Source organism: Nycticebus coucang, chromosome 8 (genome assembly GCF_027406575.1).
Source record: "Nycticebus coucang isolate mNycCou1 chromosome 8, mNycCou1.pri, whole genome shotgun sequence".
NCBI classification, from domain to species: domain Eukaryota; kingdom Metazoa; phylum Chordata; class Mammalia; order Primates; family Lorisidae; genus Nycticebus; species Nycticebus coucang.
This window is the reverse complement of record NC_069787.1, coordinates 67,926,946-67,941,083: the sequence shown is the minus strand read 5'-3', so window position 1 is coordinate 67,941,083 and position 14,138 is coordinate 67,926,946. Positions and strand designations below refer to the sequence as shown.

The following is a 14,138-nucleotide window of genomic DNA, read 5'->3' as shown; positions in this document are numbered from 1 at the left end:
GTGTCTCCAAGAGAGGGACAGTCAATGTATCATTTCCCAAACTCATTTGACCATAGAAACCCTTTTTATTGTTTTTTCTTCAGCTCCCCTCTTGGGACAAATACCGTTGGACCAGTTTGGGAACACCATCTAAATATTAATCCAGTAGCCATGGTGTTCACTGAATAAGAATTATATGATTATGATAATGGGGAGGGGAAGAGGAGTCACACTAATTTATACACCTAGGACTGAGGAGGTAAAAATCTCTACAGTGGTTAGAGTTAGGCATATCCTAATGATGCAAGGCTGTCTATGATTTGATGAAAATTCTGAGGAGAGAGAGTCAGTCCCCAGGCCTGACACAAGTCCCTTTACTCCCCTTTAGTAAAAACTCAGCAGATTTTTACTATAGCACTAGGCTCAGCTGGAGAAATGTAGTCCTCATCTGGAACAGAAGAACGGGTACAGTCAACACACGAGTGGTTCCTGGTTCCAATTACTACCGCCTACTATGTGACAAATCACTTCATCCTTCAGGATAGTTTTCTCATACGCAAAATAAAAAACATATGGAGTGCATGGCCCAAAAGTTCCAGCTGTGATATCCCAGGATCCCGGGAAAACCTAGGAGAGGTCTCAGCCTTCATAAATTTCTCCTACATTTGGGGGAATCCAAACATAGGAGATATTTGGATCCAAATCCAATATAAACCATTTTAAAACAGAGCATCCCAAGTATTAGGAGATTACCCTTGCTCACATCTCTGGAGTTGGACTAATTTGGAGTCCTTTTTAAAAAGCAATGAGTGATAAGATTCCAGATAGCAAAAGACCAAGAAAACATGCTCAAACAGTTTGTGTGCATCACTTAGTTTCCCCCAAAGCAGACTGCCTACTGCCTAATATTCAGATATGCTTTCAGCACTTAGGTGGTAAGATCTGGACCCATACCTCTTTACATTTATAAAGAGAACATTCCTCAATTTGGGCAGCTCCTTAGATGGCAAGAAATGCTGTGACCCTTTTTATAACTTTTCTTAGGGAAGAGACGATTGGCAGTGATGACACCTATTCATAACTTTATAACCCCTCTTGAGGGAGGCTTAATAAACAAGTCTACTTCTGTTCTCAAGAGGCAAAGACATAAAAGAGCAAACTGGGGGCGGCGCCGTGGCTCAGTCGGTAAGGCGCCGGCCCCACATACCAAGGGTGGCGGGTTCAAACCCGGCCCCGGCTGAACTGCAGCCAAAAAATAGCTGGGTGTTGTGGCGGGTGCCTGTAGTCCCAGCTACTCGGGAGGCTGAGGCAAGAGAATCGCCTAAGCCCAGGAGTTGGAGGTTGCTGTGAGCTGTGTGATGCCACGGCACTCTACCGAGGGCCATAAAGTGAGACTCTGTCTCTACAAAAAAAAAAAAAAAAAAAGAGCAAACTGGAAGGATTTTAGACTCCCAGAAACTTTTGGAACCCAAGATAGTCCATTTGTTGCAATATGTAACATTTTATCTTTCTTTTAAAAAATGCACATAGATTTTGGTGCACTGAGAGCCCTCTACCTTTTTTCTGAGGATGCTAATGTTGTTGTCTATGTGAGGAGTGTCAGGAGCCTTCAGGTCCTTAATGGAATCAAGTGGCTCCTGAAACGCAGAGGAAGTGACATTCAAGCTCCATACTGATGGATGAGAAGGGCTCTTTCTCACAACTATTTCTTCACAGCTCTGTGAAGAGCTGAAGGAAGGAATGTTTCAGACAGGGAAGAGCATGAGCAGTGTCTTTTTTTCGGGCAAATACTTAGAGTGTTCAAGGAACAAGGCCACTCTTTTGGCTTATGTCAAGGATCAGGGAGTGTTGACATGAAGTGGGAAAGGGCCACCTGTTGGTAAAGGGTTTGGATTTTATCCTAAATGCAGTAAGAAGCCACTGAAGGTGTGTTTTTTTTTTTTAATTTCAGATTAATTTGAGGATACAAACCACTGAAGTGTTTAAGCAGGGAAGTGGCATGATCTGATTTGCAGTTTATAAAACATCATTCTTTGGTTGCTGTGTCAAGAAAGGATTAAAGTGACCCAAGGCCAGGGGGAGGTCACTGGGGAGTCCATCCTGGTCACAGATAACGATGATGTCAGTGGAGACAGAGAGGTGGTTAGGTTAAAATTACATTTGGAAAAAGAACCAATGAACTTACCAATGGATTAGATGTAGGTAGTAAGGGGAAGAGAGAAGAGCTCCAAGGCCATTTGCCTGAACCCTGCAGTGGAAGGTAGTGCTGAAGTGGGAAGACAGTAAGAGGAACAGGTTTTAAGTAATTAAGTTGGAGGTGCCTACGGGTTGTGCAAATGGAGATGTTGGGTTGATGGTGAGATATGAGATTCTGGTTTCATGGGAGACGTCTGGGATGGAGATGTGCACTTAGATGTGATCAGCATATCATTGTTATTTAAAGCTACAGGACAAGATGAGATCACCTAGAGCAGGAGTTGGTGGACTGTTTCTCTGAAGTGCCAGATCGTAAATATTTTCAACAGACTATACGTCTTTCTCACAACTATTCAGCTGTGCCATTGTAGCACAAAAGCAGCCTTAGACAATAAACATGACCGTATTTGAATAAACTTTATTTACAAAACAGATGGTAGGCCATATTTGACTCACAGCTAAAGTTTGCTGCCCCTGACCTTGAGTGAAAATGCAGACAAGAAGAGAAAGTAGCCCAAGACCAGACTTGAGGCACTCTAATAATAATTATTATGATATGTATATAATCATGTCACTTACTATCGCAATTTACTTATATAAATTCACTTAATCTTCACAATAACCAGTCAGGTGGATACTATTGTCCTATTTTAGAAATAGGAAAACTGTGGGCGGCACCCGTAGCTCACTGGGTAGGGCTCCAGCCACAAGCACCGAGGCTGGCAGGTTCAAACCCAACCTGAGCCTACTAAACAAACCAATAAAAAAAAAAAAAATAGCCAGGCATTGTGGCCGGTGCCCATAGTCCCAGCTACTGGGGAGGCTGAGGCAAGAGAATCGCTTAAGCCCAAGATTTTGAGGTTCCTGTGTGCTGTAACGCCATAGCACTCTACCCAGCGTGATAGCTTAAGACTATGTCTCAAAAAAAAAGAAAAGAAGTAGGAAAACTGTGAATTTCATTCTTCTACCATCCCTAGAGCAGGGCCCTGGGCTCTTGGACCAAAATGGTGGCTGGAGCTCCAGCCGTCACATCCACATTGCAGGCAGCAAGAGGACAAAACAGAGGAGAGGCAAATGGCATGCACTAGTGGTCCTTTAGGCTGTCTTTTAAATTTCCTAGAAACTGCCATGCAACCCTTCTCCTAATACATCTCAGTGGCCAGAAATTAGTGACACGGAGACATATCAGTAAAGGAGAGAATGAGAAATATAGCTTCTTCCCAGGAGCTGTGATGCCACTAAAATTTAGAGGTTCGTTTAGCAAATCAGAAATTAAGAACAAGAAATTAAGAGTAGACATGAGAAGTCTCTCCCAAGCTGCCTTAAGGTTTATCAATGATCTTTCTTTATGTGCCTTTCCACAAGTGTAGTTAGTGGATAGCACTCCCCCTAAGACATTTCTGCTCAGCTGTGTCCCACCTCAGGTCTCCACTGTTGAGGTCCTGTCCACTCTTCAAAAACCAGCATACAGGGCCTCTTCTGGGAAGCTGTCCCTGATTCCTGAGGCAGATTCTTCCTGTATCCCCCATAGCAAGTTTATCACCCTACCTTGTGTTTATTTCATCCTTTCCCTGTCATGTCTCCTCTACTTGACTGGGTAACTCAAGGGCAGGTGAAACCAGGTTGAGATATGGAGGGTAGATTTCTATTTCTATGGAGGGAAATGTGTAATTAAACTGCAAATGAAGACACACGAGTAAAAATGAGTATGTAGGCGGGATGCCTTGGTGCATGGTGAAGAGACTGGCTAGGATGGAAAACCTAGCAGAACAGTGGTTCTCAAACTTTTCTGCCTATGCAAATAACCGAGGGAACTTAAAACTCTTGATGCTGAAGTTTCACCCCCTGTAGATTAAATCAGACTTCAACAAGTGGCACCTAGGCATCCCTGGTTTCTCGGGTGATTTCAATGTGCGATGTATTTGAGACCCAACACAGATAAAAATAGGGGAAAAGAGAGAGAAGCAATTTTCCTCCCTCAGAGATTTTAAAGATATACTGTGTACCTATGATGTTTTCTTATCCTTTTAGATTATTTCCTTACAGTCATAGACAAGGGGGGGGGATGTATGTGTCAAATTATTGTTGATTGAAACACTTCTAATGAGAGTTATGAAAGCCCTCCTGAGTTTACTTACAGCAGTTTGATGCACTATGGGTCTAATAGCTCTAAGTTTCTCTTCAAATCACTAAATTAGAGTAGTCAGTCCAGGAAAGAAGACAACAACCTTGCTGAAGTTCACCCCATTTGTGACACATAGTATGTTTCGATTGCTTTATTGACTTCACAAAGAAGCATGCAGGATTGATCACAGGTGACAGATGTGATTGTTTCTATCAGGAGGTGAGGGGCCATATTTCAAGTTCAATGTGAGCGTTCAACTCCACTTTCAACAGTAGGAATGAGAGTTTTATGTATTAATTACAAGAGTATTCCCACTTAATACGAGAAGTGGTGCAGTTCAAAATATTTTGTTCTGTTTTCTCCAAATAATAAAAGCACATGAGGAAGTGGGCTCTCCTCGATATGTTTTGAAACGTTTTTCTGTTTAAAGTCTTCTGAGAGAATTCAGGATTTCTTTTTTTAATCAATCAAAAGGCTGTTGAGGCTCAGGCTCTTGCAAATGTTCAGTAAAAGTTGAGAGAAGTAAAGTTTTTCAGCAGCTGTTCTTTCCTTTCCTCACTGTATTATCAATATCCAGTTCTGAGGGAGAGAATAACTTTTCAATTTTTCAAGCACATTTTGAGATTTCTTAAAATCGTTTTTAAGTGTTCCTTTGGGATAAAAGTTGAGGCTCTGACTTTATTTTGATATCGTGGCTGCTGAAAAGCAAGAAATTGCTTGGATTTGAGCCTTCAGGGAAATAGAGATGGAGCCAGGAAGTGCACTGGGAAAGCTGCAAAAGTGGATGGATTCAACAAGCAGCTCCTCACCAGAAAAAGAGGCTCTGGAACGCGTGTGTCTGCCAGGAAAGAAAACTGCTCTATTGAAAGGTTAATTTTCAGATTAGTTTTGGGAAATTTGAGATAAATAAATGAGATCAGGCAGAAAACATAAGGCCTGGATTCTTTTCCCTAGGGTTTTCAGAAAATAGTTATTGCTTCCAATGAAATGTTTTGACATTTTCGGTAGAGAGAAAATGTTAATTGTAATATTATGTGTTTGTGTTCTTAAAAACACTTGTGAATAAATCTATTTGTTTTAAGAGTAATCGGAAAGTAAAAACACGATGAAAATGTTAGCTGTGTTTTATAATCCTTATGGTAAGGTTCTTGCTTTCTAGGATGTTAGAATAATTTTCCTACTTCAAATATACCAAGTGGGGAATATTCCTTTACTTGTTTTATAGTTCAGTTGCAGTTTCTGAAGTCTTTTTACTAACCTCCATGTGAATTTGCCTGGGTCTCTTCTCCCATTTTTGTCTCATTTTTTTGGCTGTTCTATAATCCCTTACTTTCTTCCCCTGAGTCGATCGCTCCTTTGCTATGTTTATAAAAACATCATCAGTTAAAGACTATGCAACAGTGGTCTTTATGGGCGTGGTGGCTCATGCCTGTAAGCCTAGCTCTCTAGGAGGTCAATGTAGGTGGATTGCCTGAGCTCATGGATTCAAGACCAGCCTGAGCAAGAGCAAGATCCCATCTCTTAAAAACAGCCGGGCGTTGTGGCGGGTGCCTACAGTCTCAGCTACTTGGGAGGCTGAGGCAAGAGAATCACTTGAGCTCAAGAGTTTGAGGTTGCTGTGAGCTATGATTCCATAGCACTCTACCTTGGGTGACAAAGTGAGACTCTGTCTCAAACAAAACAGTTTGACTACTTGACTTTGTACATTTAATACACATGCTATTACGATGCTTGGTGGCAGGGACTGCGATTGTTTTTTTTTTGAATAGTCATATCTATAGGCACTACTTCCCTGCTTTGTACTTACCAGACATCCCCTAATTTGTTGAATGGCCATAATACCCTTTTTCCTCCTGCCATATGTCCCTGCCCCAGACTTCCATGTTGCCATTGAAGGCTGGAGCTACATGTTCAGGCAAAGGTCTCCCTGTTGAACATTTCAGTTTTACACTGTCTATGGTTTCTTTGGAAGGAAATACCAACAAGGTCACACATTCGTGAGCCAGCAGGAACCTAAATCTAAACATCACCCTCTGAGGCCCAGCCCTGCAAACACACTCCAGGAGAAAGAGAAGGGACCCCTAGTGTAAAGGAAAGCAGGATCCATCCTTACAGACACTACAGTCCAGAACAGTGGTTCTCAACCTGTGTGTTGCAACCCACAGGAAATGTATTAAAGGGCCGCGGCATTAGGAAGGTTGAGACCCACTGGTCTAGAACCTGTGCATATATGTGGATATATACATACTGGCCACTACCCACAGGGAGAAAATTCCATTAGTAATTATATTAGCAAGCAAGCATTTATAATCTAACTTGATAGTGTTAACTTCTTAGTTAAGATACGGTGATTCTTACAGAAAATATGTTTCTCTTTTGGATCACTACCTTTAATACTAACTACATGAACACTACTTAAACTGTGTTACATCTTAAAAGTACTCTCAAAAGCAGATTTGAATGGAAATAAAATGATAGATGTCCTCAGTCTTCCACATACTACCAATCGGAATGCTTTAAGCAGAAATAGAAAAGGGAAACTGCTATAATAGCGGGGCATTCCTCCTAGAGGGGCACAGGTACACGGCCTCATGCCCTTGTAAACAAAACGTAAATGCAGAATTGAACCTGGTTCATTTCAGCTTTATGTCTCATGTAGATTAGTGCTTATGAGGTAGAAAACGATCAAGTGCAAGGAACAGAATAGAACTTGTTCACATACATCAGCAGCATTCTCAAAAGCGACCTTCCTTGGCATGTTTTAAAAAGTCGAGGGAGGCTGCTCAGTGGGTAGGGTGCGGGCCACATACACCGGGAGGCTGTCAGGTTCAAACCCGGCCCTGGCCAGCTAAAATAACAATGACAACTGCAACAACAACAAAGAAAATAGCCAGGCATTGTGGCAGGTGCCTGTAGTCCCAGCTACTTGGGAGGCTGAGGCAAGAGAATCGCTTAAACCCAAGAGTTTGAGGTTGCTGTGAGCTGCAATGCCACGGCACTCTACCCAGGGTGACAGCTTGAGACTCTTGTCTCAAAAAAAAAAAAAGTCAAGGGGCCTGTGTGTCATGGGAAGATGGTCAGATCCTCCTATTAGAGCCCAATCAGTAACGTGCAAGAACAGATTCAACCACTAACATTTGCACCACTAGATTAATATTTTGGAGCCAGTCATCAGACTGGATTGGATTTTCTCCGGTTCATGCTAATAAACTAGATTATTGATTTTAGGATTTTCTGTGTATCCAAGGATAGTCTCTAAGATGTCTTTATACTGTTTCATGCTTAAGTTGTCAACCAAAATGACATAACCATGAGTGATCGTTTTCTAATCGTGTTGAAAGGGGTTAAAAGCAGCATATAAAATGGATCTTAGCCACTTCAGAGTAACAGGCACATTCTTGTCCTCACTCCCCTGTCTGGGTGGAGGTCGTTCCTACCTGCCTGCCATCTTCGCCAGGAATTAGCCACATGGACAGCTTAAGACCTTTGATAGTCATAAATCTGCTTTCCAATATGTCTGGATGGCAGAAGAGCTCCAAAGACACCTCGGCCTAAATAGGATTTTCGCACGTCAGGTGCTATTACACAGTAAAGCGGGCTGGGTTGCTGAGTCGGTTGTTTATTCATGGCCCCTTCTCATTTCATGTGTATGTATGTGTGCTTCTAAGCGTATATGCCTGGCTCTCGGGGCGTATGGGGCTGCTGAATGCATGTGTAGAGTGTGTGTATATGTAAAGTAGAAACCAAACCAGGGTAACAAAATGAACTACTGCGTGCCAGAAATATATGAAGTGCACCCAGCTGCCGGCAGCAATTGCTCCATGCCATCCACTGATTATTACACGTATTTTGAAGACAGTCCGGGTAACAGTGGTTGTGATGCTCAGGCTGTGCCCAGTAACAACATCTATATGGAACAGCCCTGGGCAGTGAATCAGTCTTATACCTGTAGTTACCCTGGAAACATGTTTAAAAGCAAGGACTCTGACTTGGACATGGCCCTGCATCAATACGGCCAACCTGAATATTTCACTGAAGAAAAACCTTCTTTTTCTCAAGTGCAGTTACCGTCGTACTCTCAAAAAAAAGGTAGGGACCGTTTTGCTTCAATGTGTTCGAACTTTTGGTGTTTGTTTCTGGTTTGTTTTAAAGTGACAGTTTATATCAGCTTTGTCAAATCTTTGAACTTGAATGCTGACTGTTCAAAATTAGAAGCAGCAGTAAGAGATATTGCTAGGTGATGGAGGGACTCTGGGAACACCAAGATTTCCAGGCACTTTTTTCCTCCATATAGGAAAACTGGATTGAGTTGGTTTTCCAGGCTGTATTTTGCATATGTGTGTATATATTGCCCAAAGTGAGTCTCAGTGGCTTCTTTGCTAAAGAAAATATGTAAAAGGCTTCCTGTTGGTGCCTGAGTGTTGTGGCATGTGAAGTGGGATCGTTCTTTCCTGTTCAGATTAAAAACTCATTTAACTTTCTCTTGGCACTTCATATTAAAAGTTTACTGTAGTTAAGTAGTAAAATAGTTTAGGGATTTCTTTGACAGTGCTATAATGTTGATATGCTAGGATTTGTAAATGTTCATTTTAATATATTTACTTATCCCTGTAAAATGAGAAAGAATCTGTGACCATATCAAACTGTTAAGAATGTGAAACTTGGGCGGCACCTGTGGCTCAAGGAGTAGGGCGCCGGTCCCATAGGCCAGAGGTGGCAGGTTCAAACCTAGCCCCGGCCAAAAACCAAAAAAAAAAAAAAAGAATGTGAAACTCAAACGGAAACGGATACACTTCACCTTGCCTCTATGTCCCTAAAGTTTACCGTGTGTGTAATCATGTCGTACTCTCTGGATGAAAGCAAATGCAGTATCCTTTAAAATATCCCATATTAAACTAAGTACAGTATCCATTTATCTTATACTGCTACTTAATTTTCCATCAATAGAACATTTTTTGTATTACAAAAAAAATAAAAGAAAAGAAGCAAACAGGTCATACTCAGGAAACTGAGTAGCACCAACCAGATTCAAATGCTTTTGAAAATAGTGTAAAGTCTGGTGCACACAGGGCAGAATCTCATTTTTCCTATATATTATCTACAGGATATTGCATAGGGGACAAAATGTACAGGTTTGCATTACTTGCAAGAACAGTATACCCTTCAATCTTCAAAGGTAAAGTTCTCTGTGAAATTGATCTTACAACATAATTTGATTTATTTGATTGTGGTTCCTATAAAATTTGTCATGTGTTTTTCTTAATGTGACTCTATAATTAAAAGTAGCCTGGTATTAAAACAAATATTTAATGTGCTCGCTTCGGCAGCACATATACTAAAATTGGAACGATACAGAGAAGATTAGCATGGCCCCTGCGCAAGGATGACATGCAAACTCGTGAAGCGTTCCATATTTAAAAAAAAAAAAAAATTTAAAAACTAGAACTAAAATTCTTGTCTAATTTTTACCATGTTTAGTGCTATTCTATAAATTCCAAATATAAAATATGAAAGGGATTATAGCATTAAACATATTCTGAGTTATTCACCTATATTTTCATTTAGTTTTGCATCCTTTTGAAGAACATCAGAATTTCTCATTTATTACAAGGGACACAGGGGGTATGTCCCCTGATGAGAATAGAGTGTCTGTTCTCTATTTCTTTGAATATTGTAAGTAATTTACCTTTGACAGGGAGAAATCCACATTGCCTCAGTAAACATACCTGGATATGCCTTTCACAGGGTCACAAGAAATTATCGATGTCTTTCTATCTGGGCATTCTGCTATTCTTAAAAATTCCTGCAGAACTTTTCAGACTCTTTTCCCTTTTGTCTTTTCAATGTGTTTCCTTCACAGCACTGGGGACTATTTGCTTATAAAATGTTAAAACAGGGATTCTTTACTAATTAATTTGATGTGCGAACTAGAGGGAAAGACTCATTGTATGCATATATTGATGTAATTTCAAAGCCATATGTCATTGAAAGGTCATTGCCACCTGCCAAACTCACTAAATCAAAGCAGGCAAATATTCTTCAATGCGCTATTATTTACTTTTACAAGTCTTCGAGTAAATCCCGGTAAAACTCAACCCAGCTGTTAACTGTCTCTTACGACAAAAGGTCAGACCCAACACGTTGATCCCTATTGATCCACTATTGATTTTTGTGATGTTGGAGGACATCTATAGTGTCTCATTAAGGCAAAATTAAGACTATAAACAGGTGTTCAGTGCGGCAGGCCTCATTTTCCAATTGGATTTTTATAATAGATAAAAATTCATAATTGCTTCATCTGTGTTTGTTGCTGTCACTACAGCTTTATAAACTCCTTAATAATGCAGCTGTCTTAGCATTTTCTTTATTTTTTTAATGATGGCTTATTCTCTAGCCTTTGTTGTCCAGTATGTAGGGAAAGATTATGATCTTAAAAAAAAAAGATACTTTGCTAAGAAGAATATGTTCCAGCTCCATCCATGAAGCTAATTTATAGCTTTCATATGAAGGCTACAACCCAACTATAGCACAAGAATATGAGGAAAGGGCCAAGGGAGGGGAAGGGAGGGGGGAGGTTGGGGTGGAAGGAGGGTAATGGGTGGGGCCACACCCACGGTGCATCTTAGAATGGGTACAGGCGAAACCTACTAAATGCACAATACAAATGTCTACAAACAATAACCAAGAAAATGCCATGAAGGCTACGTTGAACAGTTTGATGAGAATATTTCAGATTGTATATGAAACCAGCACATTGTACCCCTTGATTGCACTAATGTACACAGCTATGATTTAACAATAAAAAAAATAAAAATTTTTTAAAATGTAGTATAGGTACACACTGATGAAGTCAAGGAAGGCTGAGCTACCTGGTGTTGAGTTGTTATCTCAATGGCAGACTTTAGAGTGACTTTTTAGTTTTCTCTGGGTTGCTTCTCTAGGTTTTTGCATGTGTGCCCAAGAAGCGGGCCATCTCTCGAGTCTCTGAGGCAGTAGGAGCACACATTAAGAAAGGGTCGGACTGGGGTTCACTGAGCCACATTTAAAAGAAAGCTGTAAGAATGGAGGGGCAGGGGGAGTCCAGGCCATTTGCACATTGAGGAAGACTGAAGTACAGAATATAGAGTCTATCTTATTTTTCATTTGGAATATGAGAAAATAAGTTTTTAATTTTCCAAAGCTAGGGACAATCAAAAAGAATCCTACCATTCACTCAGAAGATATGAGCTTCTTATTTATTATCTGTCAAGGAACATGGGTATGATGTATTGCATTAAAATCAGGCATCACAGAGCCAGTCCTTACTCCACCTCTGTCCCCACCCCCGGCCCCTGTTTCAGGAGGAAGGAAGGAATATGTTTGGAAGTCAGATGGAGGAGAATTTGCAGCTGGGCTGTTGCACCTTCCCCTTTATGGCTGTGGTTTTAGCAAAGTTACAAGTTAATATTTTTCCTTTCTTGGTTCTTCTTTTTCCTTTTGTTTGTGTGTGTGGGGGGGGTGAGTGTGTGTGCTTGTGGGACAGAGAGAGTTGGCCGACTGTTTCCACTTGAAATTCCCTTGACATTCTCAAGTTCCTGAGCAGCTTGCACCCGGCTGCTCTAAAGACCGCATTGCCCCTTCCCCTTGCTCTGCCTTCTGCATGCCGTCTTACTTGACAGAAATCCCATACTCAAAACATTGCTAGAGTCTTTGCCTGACAGAAATCCCATACTCAAAACATTGCTAGAGTCTTTGCCTCACAGCTGATGGCCATGCCCAAGAGAATCGGAACGTCCCGTTCTTAACCTGAGATCAAGGAGATGGAGTGCATTTGTCATGTCCAGTTTGGGTTCTGATTGTTCATGTTCTTGCTCGATAGCCACATTTGTTTAGATTTGCGGGAAGAAAAATAATAACCAACGGAGAAACTCCTCAAAGAACTGTACTTTCTGAATCTACTTTCATTGATCCTCTGACTCTGAGACAGAATTCTGTCTTTTTGCCTGTTCTGTAGGGCTGAAAAATTGTACAGACATCAGAAATAAAAATTAAGTGGTAAGGTGGGGGATATTTGGAATGACCCACATGGACAGGATTGGATTAAAAAGAAGAGTTAAGCCTCAAAGAAATACAATTTCTAATTAGGATTTATTTGGCCTCTTTCAAAGTCAGGGAAGAATTGCTGTAGAGTCAGGGGTACAGAGGCTCCAAACTCTGTCCATCACCCCCCAGAAAAGTGACGTGAAAAACAGGTAACACTAAACCCTAGAATTACACTCAGTCCGGTGAAAAACAGTCAGGCAGGAAAGGAAACCAAGAAAGAGAAGATGTACAAATTCCATCTTGCAATCAGTCCAGCCACAAACTTGAATGTGAGATGACCACGCTCTCTCAATTTCTCTTTCTCAGCCTTTTCCTCCCTTTCCTTCCGCTCTTCCTCTGTCTCTCTCTCCCTGTCTTCCCTTTCTCCTCCTCTCTCTCCCATCCTTACTCTTTCCCTCAAGTAGAATTTGTTTAATTTACACACAGATGGGTCAATCCACCTGGCAGACGGTTGAGTATGGAAGAAATCATCTCTTTATAATGTAATACTTAACTAGCTACCACAATCGCAGATTTGTCTACAACTTGTAATTATAAAGATTCTGGTAGAAGGTTAGGTTTGTAACCTAGGCACTGCCACCTATACACTATTAAGAGACAATGCTAAACCACACTTTTTTAAAGGCAGAAAGCATTTGCTGTACAAAAGTTTAAATGAAAATGCCTCTTGGCAACCAGAAAGGAAAACCAAGTCCAAGTGCAGACAAAAGCATGAGCTTTTTTCCTTTTGTTTCCTGAGAATTCGGTTTCTGTCCTTCAGAGATTTCACTAATCTCACCCTGAACTTGAACTGCTGTTCCCTACGGTGAATGCTAGTGGTGGGAGTCCACAGCATTATGAGCAACGCAGTCAGCCTTCCTGGGAGGCTTGGGAAGAAGGGTTAGCACTGTTCATCTCCTACATCCACATGGCCCACCGTGAGTTCACATCCGCCCCACCAGTGCTTCCCACATTCACACTCAGATCTCAGCTCCCAGCACTCAAGTGCGTTCAGCCCAAGGTCATGGAAATTTCCCACTGTGCCACGCCCTCTGGTCCAGCTTTTATGACCCCATCTTCTTATGGGTCCCCTTTCCCCAGAGCCCTCATGACATCTCTGGTCTTCTGTTTCCAGAACCTTGTGACTGCTGCTTAGTACCCAGGCTGTGTTTGGTACCTCCTCAGCTCAACTCCCTCAGTACAAGCTGCTTTAGAGAGGATCCTCCGTGCTCCTGGAGACTCCCAGAATGTGTTTCGAAGGGCTCGCCCACCCTGGCCCTTTCCTGACCTGCAGATACCTCACACATGTTGTCCTGTCCCTCCCTCCGTGTTCACGCCCTCTCCCTCCAAGCTCTCAGCGGCCAGCCACTCGGTGGCAGTTCTTCCCCATGCCTTTTCCGTGACCTGTTAGAAAGACGCAAATTCTGCCAGCTCTTAGCTGCTCTACAATGTTCCATTTTGCTTCTGGCTTTGTGCTTTTATCCACACTCTCTGTTCCAGAAATCCTGACTAGTCTCTCCATGGGTCCTGCTCGCTGCCACCCACTCCCACTGCTGAACCATCTGCTGCCAGCAGTGGGCTGCCCTGCCACCCTCAGCCTGCGTCACCTCATGCCACAGCAGCTCACAGCCCTCCAGCCTCCTCTATGAGTCAGCAGCACATTCTATCATCTTTTTTAAAAAATTAATAAATTATCCATAAAATGTATTAGACTGATGTTTCTCAACCTTGGCACTATTGATTGTGGGGGCCAGACAATTATTTGTTGTGGGGGGCT

The 14,138-nt window shown here is 41.8% G+C and overlaps 1 protein-coding gene and 1 non-coding gene across 24 annotated transcripts in view; both read left to right on the top strand.

Moving 5' to 3' along the window:
* The window catches only part of THRB (thyroid hormone receptor beta), a 381,781-nt gene that overhangs the window by 325,194 nt on the left and 42,449 nt on the right, over positions 1-14,138 (top strand). The window contains exon 1 of one of the 23 annotated variants that reach the window (XM_053598951.1): positions 7,959-8,389. The exons of the other annotated variants lie outside the window; for them this stretch is intronic. Coding sequence (XP_053454926.1) covers positions 8,062-8,389 — 328 coding nt within the window. The 5' untranslated portion in view covers positions 7,959-8,061. Of the gene's footprint in view, positions 1-7,958; positions 8,390-14,138 lie in introns of those variants that run through there. 23 annotated transcript variants of the gene reach the window in all.
* On the top strand, positions 9,612-9,718 carry LOC128592834 (U6 spliceosomal RNA). Its single transcript, XR_008382046.1, has one exon. It is a non-coding gene; the product is annotated as a U6 spliceosomal RNA (small nuclear RNA).